The 10,673-nt window shown below is 35.2% G+C and overlaps 2 protein-coding genes across 2 annotated transcripts; one reads left to right on the plus strand and one right to left on the minus strand.

Moving 5' to 3' along the window:
- Positions 1-208: 208 nt before the first annotated feature.
- LOC145121173 (nuclear polyadenylated RNA-binding protein) lies at positions 209-1,446 on the plus strand. The gene is made up of 3 exons (XM_079056957.1): positions 209-331; positions 649-1,034; positions 1,146-1,446. Exons 2-3 carry the CDS (start codon positions 664-666, stop codon positions 1,204-1,206), a joined length of 432 nt encoding a protein of 143 aa, XP_078913083.1. The 5' UTR covers positions 209-331; positions 649-663; the 3' UTR covers positions 1,207-1,446.
- An 88-nt stretch (positions 1,447-1,534) lies between these two features.
- On the minus strand, positions 1,535-4,277 carry LOC145121172 (receptor-like protein 46). The gene has a single exon (XM_079056956.1). The coding sequence runs from the start codon at positions 4,195-4,197 to the stop codon at positions 1,615-1,617; it is 2,583 nt and encodes an 860-aa protein (XP_078913082.1). The 5' UTR covers positions 4,198-4,277; the 3' UTR covers positions 1,535-1,614.
- Between the last annotated feature and the right edge of the window lie 6,396 nt (positions 4,278-10,673).

A 10,673-nucleotide genomic window follows, 5' to 3' on the forward strand; every position in this document is an offset into this window, starting at 1 on the left:
CTTGATTTGGGCCATGACATCTTTACTTTAAAGTAATCTTTTCTTTGCTTTATCGAAATAGAAATCAGATTCTTGATCTTGTTGGAAGGAATTACTACTAGTTAACATGATTTCTTGCGTTTTCCTAATATTCCTTATCTTGGAGGGCAGAATTGTCAATAAAGATTCATTAATGCTTCTTTCTTCCTGTCCCTATTTCTCTTTAAGAAGAAGATAAAGGTTACAAAAAAACTGTCTTGTCTTATTCCTTTCTCTTTTAAAATAGTAACTCAGGAAACAGAGATTTGTGGATAATAAATTCATGTCTTGAGAACAAATTCTTGTTTGGGAGGTATTCTTTTTCTTCTTTTCTTCATTCTTTGCAAAGCATCTGGTCTCAAATTTAGATTTCCTCTGCTTTTAGCAAGAAATCCGAGTTTTGGGTCATCATTATTTGCCTCGAATTCTTCTGGGTGATCTTTATTTTCTCCCAAGATTTCACCTTTTAATGAATCTTGCCACTTGATTTGTTAAAGATGAGTGCCAAATTGCCAATATCGAAATATTGAAAAAAAAAAAAATCCCAATTCATTTTTAGGGATTTAAGATCGATGTTTGGGTTTTTGTTCTTGTTTCTTGATTAATGGGTTGAATTTGTGAGTTTTACAGATGAGTGATTAGTTAATGAAGAGTATTTTCATGAGGGTTTTGTTCTGCAAGATCCACTGTCCTTCATTCATATGTTTCTGCAAACCTTCAACTGCTACTCATCTTTACAATTCTGGCCCTTTGAAATTGGAAAATTCCCCTCATGTCCCTCCTTCATCAGTTGTAATCGATCCATGTGATCAAAATCATGTTGAAGAAGTTATTGAAGTCAATAAAGAGATTTCCGAAGATGAAAAGCAAGAACCAGAGATCGAAACTATTGTTCTCAGAAGTTGTATGAAGAACAAGTGTGACCCCGAATCAAGATCGCCAATTGAAAGAAAAAAAGTGCAATGGATGGATAGTTTAGGCAAACAACTTGTTGATATCAAAGAATTTGAATCCAGGTTTAGCTTTCTTCATCAATTTACTTGTATTCTATCATGATTTTACATGAAATTCACTTCGATTATGATCTGATATTTCGTGAATTATTAATTTGTTACTTTTTCTTACAGTGAAACAGGAGATACAGACAACGAAGACGATAATGGAGGTTGCTTTTGCACGATACTTTGATGTTTTAAAACCATCACCATGTCGATAGAATAAGTAAAGATCGGCTGTAAGTTCGTCCATTCATTTACTCATTGAATTGGAGATAAAGATCGAGTGTCTTGCAAAGATCTGAGCTCCATTTTTAGATTTCAATTTCTAATTTATTTTCACGCTTTCCGATGTAAGAATTTATGTTATTAACGAGCTTCTGTTCTTCATCTGATAATGAAAATCCCAGTAAAGTTTGTTGCTTTTTTATCATTTTATTGTACTTTAATTTCGGATTTCGCCTTTTTCTTGAGTTTTTCGATAACCCTTTTGACCAAAATGAGGATTTATGCAAAGAACAGAAACGAAATCTTGATGATTATTAATACTACAAAGATATAATCTTGTGATTCTTGTTATTTTACAAATTACAACACATTTTCACCAGAATTTGAACAGATGTAGAAAATTCAGTGAGTAGCCCATGATCAAGATCGATGAAAAAAACCCAACTGGAAATCCGATCCAAGTTCCCTCCCACATAATCCATGAATCTTTCTTGTCTTCTTCATCTTCTCCTTCTGATGATGTAACATCCTCTGGACATATGATCCTAATCTGCATGCCACATAATCCGCTGTTGTTTGCAAAATACTTCAACTCATTCATCGTGTCCATCTGTCCACCCACCGGAATCCTACCTGTCAGCCTGTTATTGCTCACATCAAGAATCGTAAGTTGATCAAGCTTTCCCAGTGATTGAGGAATCGAACCCGAGATTTTGTTATGTGATAAATCCAAGCTCTCTATTCCCTTCAGATTCCCAAAAGTCACCGGAATATTCCCGGAGATGTCATTGTGTGAAATGTTGAGAAGTTTCAAGCCTTTGAGATTGCCTAACGATGCCGGAATCTCGCCGGAGATTCTGTTTTCTGACAAATCCAAGAATGAGTAGATGTCTAAGCTCCGACTTGATAGCCCTCGAAAAGAGTTCTTCCAGTTTAATATCAAGTCTTGAAACTCGATTAAAAAGTTGAAGATGTCATACGTTGGTGACAAGTCCGGAGTGTTTATCATTCTTGCTAAGTTTCCGATCTCCGGTGGGATGATTCCGCCGAGGTTGTTCCCGGAGACATCAAGAATCCGGAGTGAAGTGAGGTTGGAGATTGTTCTTGGGATAAATCCTTCTAGGGAATTGTTTCTTAAGCTTAGAACTTGCAAATTCGGGATTTGAGGAAGAACTTCGTGGAAATTTCCGGTGATATCGTTGTCATGAAGATCAAGATGTTCGAGGTTGACCAAGTTGGTCAAATTCCGGGGCAGGTTGCCGGAAAATCTATTCCCACCAAGAGATAGAATCTGAGTTTCTGTGGAAAAAGTCACCGGAATCTCGCCGGAGAATTCGTTGTATGACAAATCGATGTAAGCAAGAAGAGGGTTATCTCCAAACACTGGAAATTTGTCGCCGGAAAATCTATTTCTAGACAAATCCAGAAGTAGTAACCGGTAAATATTGGATATAGACATTGGAATTTGGCCGGAGAAATTATTTCCCGACAACATAAGAAGCATGATTGCTCTGGCGTTTCCTATATTCTCCGGTAACTCGCCGGAAAAATTGTTCCGGGACAACGCAAGAATTGATAAACTTAAAGATTCAAATAAGCGAGGCGGGAGTGATCCAGTAAGCTTGTTATCTGACAAGATTATGCTTCCGATGTCCATCTTAGCAAGCCAATTGGGAAACTCCCCCTCCAATTGATTCTGGCTCAAATCAAGAAGATTCAAGTCTTTCTGTGAAGAAATCCATTCAGGAATCTCACCGGAAAATCCACAGGAAGACATGGAGATCTGTTCTAGCTTACATTTTGGAACGATTTTTGTTTTATTATTCCAAATCAAGCGGTTACCTTTTCCTCCGATGAACAATTTCTTTAAACTTCTGATGTTGAATAACCATGTTGGGATTTCTCCGGCGAGCATGTTGTTCTTGAGCTGAAGGGTTTCTAACTTTCTTAAGTTTTGCATCGATGGTGGGATTGGACCCATGAACTGGTTCTTACTCAGATCAAGAGTCGTAATGTTGGGTAGTCTTCCTATGCCAAAAGGAATTTGGAGGGAGAACGAATTTCCAGACAGGTCTAGGGATTCTAAATCCTTGAGATTTTCAACCGAAGAGGGGATTCCACCGGAAAATTGATTCTTTCCTACCCAAAGTTCCTTTAACTTAGTCAGATTTCCAATTTCCTCCGGGATACTTCCGGTAATAAAATTCTCATTCAGCTTCAAGGATTCAAGATTCCGAAGGTTTCCAATTTCAGAACTTAAACCACCGGTGAGACTGTTGTTGCTTAGATCCAGAAAGCGAAGAGATTCAAGTTTGAAAAGCGACGGAGGAATCATACCCTGGAAACGATTCACACTCAACATTAATGTTGTCAAGTTCCGAAGAGAAACCAGTTCAGGCCCTAGTCCACCTTCAAGGTAATTGGTGCTCATATCCAAGTAACGTAGATTTGTTAACCGGAAAAGTTGGTCGGGGATGGAGCCATTGAAGCTGTTCTGCATCATGTCAAGATGAACAAGTCCGGTAAGGTTACCAAACCCATTTCCGGGGATCTCACCTACCAACGAATTCATGGAGATATCGAGGAATTTCAGGGATTGGATTTCGAAAAGGGGATTCAAGATATTGGAGAACACCGGAACCAGGTCAACAAACAGGGGAACGACAGCGTCTAGGTGGAGCTCGGTGACGATTCTGGTTTTGTTGCTGGTTCTGGTGCAATTGACACGGTCCCATGAGCAACAATCGGATTTTGGACTCCATGAATCTAGTTCTTCGAATGGTACATAATCATCTGAGTTGGGGTCGGAGTTGGAATTGAAGATGGTGGTGATGGTGGATTTGAATCGAAGAAGAGCTTGTTTTTGATGAATCGGACAAGAGCATGATGGGATTGGAATAGAATTCAGTATGAACAAGAATGATAATATCGACAGTGATGTTGTCAAGGCAGCCATGGCGGTTTCCGGCGGGTCTACCTTCGATTTATCTCTTTACAACGATGGCCAGATTATAAAGGGATTGGAATTCTCAATTCTGTGTTTTCATTTTTATTAAATCCAGAGTAATGTTGTGTGTTTATTGAATGATGTACAAGTTATATAGCATAGTTGGTTTGAAGTTGGTGAATATGGGAGTGGAAAAGGGAATTAAAGTCGTCGACTAATTCTAGTCAATGGGTAGTGTAGTAAACTAGTACTAGAGTTTGAATATCGAGATAAATGGGCCCCAGTTACCAATTTAAGTCAACTTCACTTTATAAAATTCTCATTTTTTCTTTATATATTCAAGAAAACTATAAATGTATAATTTCTTATAAAATAGCGTTTTGATCAAATTCGTGGTATATTTGGCAACGAATTTATAAAAATATTTAAAAAATCAGTTTTTAAGAAAAATGTTTCATAGCTATTTTAAGTAATTTTACGAGTTGTGTTAACTTTTATATTTAATATTTTGTGTTATTTTATAGCTTTCAAAAAAACTTACATTTATTTTTATCCAATAAAAGCTATTATTTAAACTTTTGGACTACCAACTTAGAACATTAAACAATTAAACAAATAAGCTAACGGACTAAAAGACACATTTCCACCCGTATATAATATCAGTAGACTACAAGCTCTTTATAAGTATGAGTTATAAGCTACCAATTACTTTAGCTCAACGGTATTAAGAAACCTAGTTCATTGTGTGTACTATTGAATGTTCTTATTTAAAATAAAAGTTTGAGTCTTATTGATAATTTAGTATGATGCCTAAGGCCTCGTTTGTTTTTCTATAAAAGTAATTTTTGAACATTTTTCCCTTCTGACGGGTAGACGTTTCTCAAATACACGTCTTCTTTCGCAAATATGGAAAAGGACAAAAGACATTTAACTACTTCCAAAACAAACAACACTTAAGAGTTGTTCAAAAAAATATGATGCCTAAAGACAAGTTTTTAAAATTTTAATAGTTAACAGCTACAGTTATTAAGATTTATTATAAGTTAGACAACAACTTTGTATTTTAAAATACACATTTTATTACTTTTTCATATCGATCTTGCAACATTTTCGAGAGATATTATCAACATTCAATCCTTGCAAAACATATTTTATGATTTGAAAGTCTATCACAAGGCTAACCTATTATGTTTGGGTGATCGAGTCTATTAGAAAATAAAAAACATTATCATTTGTATTAGTATATGTTATTATTAAATAGTCATATATTAAAAATATATAATTCATTATTACATTATAATAAAAGTTATAAATTATAAATTAATATTTTTAATAATGAACTTTAATTTTAAAATCTAGAATATATGATCTGTATATTATTAGTATAATTATTATTAAATTAAAAACCATTTCTTCAAGTATAAATTATAAATATAAAGTATTATTTGATTTCATATATTAATATAAATATAACACAGCAATATAAGGATCTTATAAATTATAAATATAAAATATTATTTCATTTCATATATTAATATAAATATAACACAGCAATATAAGGATTAATATAAAACCATTACTACCACTTACTATGTGCTATCCTAACTACTTAAATTATGTTAATACTTTTTTTCAACTTATATAGTTCAATGACTAATGCAAAATACGCATCGTTTACTTTGGTCTATGAAGTCAAGGATCAATGTTTTTGTACATTTAATCTTATGAAGTCCGTGATCAGTTAATTACTTTTGTGAATGTACGTGTAAAACGTAATGCTCCCCCTTTTTTTTATTGGAAATAGCGAAAAAAATATATTAAAAACAAACCAACCTACAGTTAATAAGAAGCTAAGCAAAATAACAAAAATTCAAATACAAGTTACATGAGCAAATGACGAAACACTCTAATCGACCCACCTACAAACATATATCTTACTCTTGTAATTGCACCAAACAAATGAAAGGGAAATAACATTATCAACAATTATGGTAGAGGAAGTTCCCGCTTTATTGAAAACTGTATTGTTTCGTGCCTTCCAAATACACCATAGTAGACAATAGAAGATTGCAATAATTATCTTGTGTTTCCTTGGACAAGTAAAATAGGAATAATGATTTGTGAAGATAATCAACTTTGGATTTTGTACACATTTAATCACTAAATGAATTTTTGTGTTTGATATACCATTGAACTTGTTGAAATTGTTCAAAAAGTACCAATATAACCAGGTATAGTTGTGCTCAGATTCGGAAGTTTCTAAGTGTATCGAATTCAGAAGTTTCTAGTTATGCTAGGATTCTTGGATATGATGCAACCTCTTTTCCCATCAAGTATTTGGGGGTTCCGGTGGGAGTAAACATGGGGCTTAAGAGAAATTGGCAACCCATCATTGAACGGGTCCAAAACCGATTGTCCACTTGGAAAGCCAAAAACCTCTCCTTCGGAGGTAGACTAACTGTCCGTGCTCGGTAGCCTTCCAATTTATTTTGTTTCTCTTTGTTCAAAGCTCCGTCCTCCGTTATTGAGCATTTAGAGGAGTTACGGAGACGTTTCCTTTAAGGAGGTACCGAGGAAAAGAACAAAGTCAATTGGGTCGCTTTAAAAGTTGTGCTTGGGTCAAAAAAATATGGGGGGTTTAAGGGTCAGATCTTTAATGTCATTAAATTGGGCCCTTCTCACGAAATAAATTTGGAGATATAAGATTGATTCGAGTTGTTTATGGAGATAGGTTATGTGGGATCCATAATCTCTCTAGAAAACCGGTTCCTCGTTTGGCTAAGAAAACTCTTCCTGGAGTTTGGTCAAACATTGTTATGACACTTTCCTCTTTAGATGAGATAGGAATTCCATTGTCTTCCATCTTTGCCTTCCGTATTGGGTCCGGGTCCGATACTTTATTTTGACTTGATAATTGGACATGGAATGGTGATTTTTTTTTATAGATTCTCGCTGCTCTTCGAGCTTGATAAAAGAAAATCTTGTTTCATTTCCAAAAGATGCAGCTCTCATTATATGGCTTGGGCATGGAAAAAATTGCCCAGTAGTCCTCTTAAGATCTCGGAGTTGGAAACTCTAAAGGAAATCATCGAGTCTTATTGTTTTCTGATGGGAGTGATTCTTGGAAATCCAAGCTTTCGGCTGATGGATCCTTCTGATGGGTTTTCTAGGTTATAAATATTTTACATGTGGCGGAAAAACAATTAAACCCTTAAGTTCACATGCAACCTAGAAGGGATATATGTTTTCTCTATTGATAGCAACTAACTATGAATATCAAAAAACCCTAAGAGAGAGGCTATTAAATCGAAATTCACATCAAATTAGGCTTACATAGCTTTTGATTATTATGCAAATAATCAAATCAGAATCCTTATTCTAGATCTTGGAAAGCTAGTACCAAAGGAATGGATGTCTCTAATGGCTTGTACCCAAAACCCTAGTAGCAAGAAGACTTGAGGAAAGAGGAGGCCTAGAGAAAAAATTTAGCTCTATAAAGGCAAGAAGAAGTGGACGAAATAATGAGAGTCAGGGAAGGGTTTATATAACTGAAGGAAACTTGAGGCCAAAGCTAGGGCTTTTGGGATAAGGCCCATATTAATTAATATAATAATCAAGCTGCCTTATCTCCTTATCCTAAGCCTCATGAACGAAATTTCTAGGTCATTCCTAGCTAAATTTCATTCACCCCCGTCCCATGGGGTTCTAGAGTCTTCCTGCTTCAACTTTCAATAAATAACCAAACAGTCCCTACACTTTTAATCAATTCAGTTAATTCCAATTATTTTCTGATTAATTCCAAATTATTTATTATTATTTCTTATTAATATATTAATCATATAATATATTAATAAACTATTTATTCCAATTTATTAATCATACAATAAATTAGCAATTCAGCCTCTTCCTCCAAAAGTCATTCTATCCAAATACTAGTTTTGAGGGCAACCCAAAAAAGACTTTGCTTTTAATTCAAGAATATATTAATTTAGTTATTGTCTTAGACACCTTAATCCAACAGTCTCCTACTTGGATAAGTTTGTAACTACAATTGCAAGTATATACCTTGAAATAAACAACAAAGAGTGTTTTCCAAAGCCATTTCCGAACTCTGATTCAAATCAGCTATTGACCATAAGATAAGTGATCAGCTATTTCTTCGTTCTTCAAGATATCGTATGGACACGAGACATGGATCAAAATCAATCTCATTTTCCAAAATTCTATTTCCCGATTTCCTGATTTGTAAAGACTTGATTGGACTTTAAATTGAACACATCAATTAGTCTTGGCTGGGCCAACACTATATAGTAAACATCAAATCATTGATGGGCCCAATGATATCGCTTTTCCTGTTAGGGAAAAAGAAACGAATTACATTGACTATGTAGTCATACAATTTACATATCAAATCACACATGAAATAACCCTTTATAACACCCAGTTACGAGATGTGTTTGAGTCAACCAATGCATAACTGATCTATAAACTATGAACTACATATTTCTGCTTTAAGAATATTAGATATTATCATATCAGAATTAATCGTGACAAGATCCATGAAGAATTCTCTAAGCGTGGGTTTATCCAATACTTAAAATCCCTATTTTCAAAGTACTCATGAATATTGTAACAATTCAAATTGCAATGTCTTAACCTTAATCGAAAATCTACAATCAATTCATGACAGTCTTAATTCACTACTTACTTACAGAAGTATGAACGATTGGGGAAGTTTGAATAATTCAAATTACTCAGGAAGTGTAAACATGCAAAAAGAAACACAAGAATAGATAATTGAATAAGGTAGTACGATACTCATAAATAATTCTCTATTCATTCGCCAAATCACTTACATTTATTTTTGTTACAAGTTTCAAACATATCACCTAACTACTAAAACTAATATCGTCTCTTATGCCTATGCGCCTAGCATGATGGTAGTGTTTGAATCTGCTCAGAGCCTTTGTGAAAGGATCTGCAACATTATCTTCTGATGATACTCTCTTCACCAGAAGGTGTCCTTGTTCTACCCGATGTCGAATGTAATGGTACTTTTTGTCGATATGCTTCGATCTACCATGATCCTTTGGTTCTTTTGTTAAAGCAACAGTGCCTTCCTTATCATATAACTATTCCATAGGTTCCTGAATAGTTGGAACGACTCCCAAATCTCCGATAAAGTTCTTCAACCAAGTCGCTTCCTTCGATGCTTCACTCACTGCAATGTGCTTAGACTCACACGTGGAATCAGCCACTGTGTCTTGTTTGGAACTTTTCCAAATAACCGGCCCTCCATTCAATAGGAACACCCAACCAGATTGCGAACAAAACTTTTCCCAGTTTGTTTGAAAATCAACGTCACTGTAACCACTCACTCTTAATGTATCTCTGCCGCCAAGAACTAGGAACATGTCTTTCGTTCTGCGCATACACTTAAGAATATTCTTCACCTGAATCCAATGGGCTCTGCTGGGATTTCCCTAAAATCGACTAACCATTCTCAAAGCATAAGACACATCAGAGCGAGTATAGTTCATTGCATACATGATCGATCCTGCATCTGAAGCATATGGGAATCGAATCATGTCAGCTATCTCTTCATCAGTACTATGAATGTGCAATTCCCCTTTCTTTGAATTCTCCATAATGATACGCTTTAGTATTGTATCAAAATATGTACTCTGTCTAAGACCAATAAGATGATTCTATTCTATCCCAATGAATCCCTATTCCCATAATATATGATGCTTCCCCTAGATCCTTCATGTGAAACACTTCCCAAGCGGAGACTCAACTTCTTGCAAGGTTGGAATGTCATTTCCTATAAGGAATATGTCATCAACATACAAGACTAGGAAGGTCACTATACTCCCACTAGCTTTGACATATACACATAACTCATCTTCACTTCTAGAGAACCCAAACTCTTTGACTTTCTCATGGAAGCAAAGATTCCAACTACAAGATGCTTGTTTCAAACCATAAATGAATTTCTCAAGCTTACACACTCTATCAGGAAATTTGGCATGTACAAAACCCTCTGCATGACTCATGTAGATGTCCTCAGATAGCTTCCCATTAAGGAAAGTAGTTTTAACATCCATTTGCTAAATTTCATAATTGTGAAATGCAACTATAGCAAGCATAATCCTGATAGACTTTATCTTAGGTACTGGTGAAAAGGTCTCATGATAGTCAATCCCTTGGTTTTAAGTAAATCCCTGTGCAACCAACCTAGCTTTATAAGTATGTACCTTCCCATCCATGTCGTTCTTCTTTTTGAAGATCCATTAGCACCCGACTGTCTTTCGGCCAGGCACATGATCAACCAAGTTCCATAATTGGTTATCATACATGTACTGAATCTCATTATCCATTGCCTCCATCTATTTAGCAGCCTCAGGGCCTGCAATTGTTTCCTTGTTGTTATCAGGTTCATCTAAATTTACCAGTGTATGATCACTGACAAACGTGTCACCATT

Source organism: Lactuca virosa, chromosome 6, assembly GCF_052849685.1.
Source record: "Lactuca virosa cultivar CGN04683 chromosome 6, Lactuca_virosa_CGN04683_v6, whole genome shotgun sequence".
Lineage (NCBI taxonomy): Eukaryota > Viridiplantae > Streptophyta > Magnoliopsida > Asterales > Asteraceae > Lactuca > Lactuca virosa.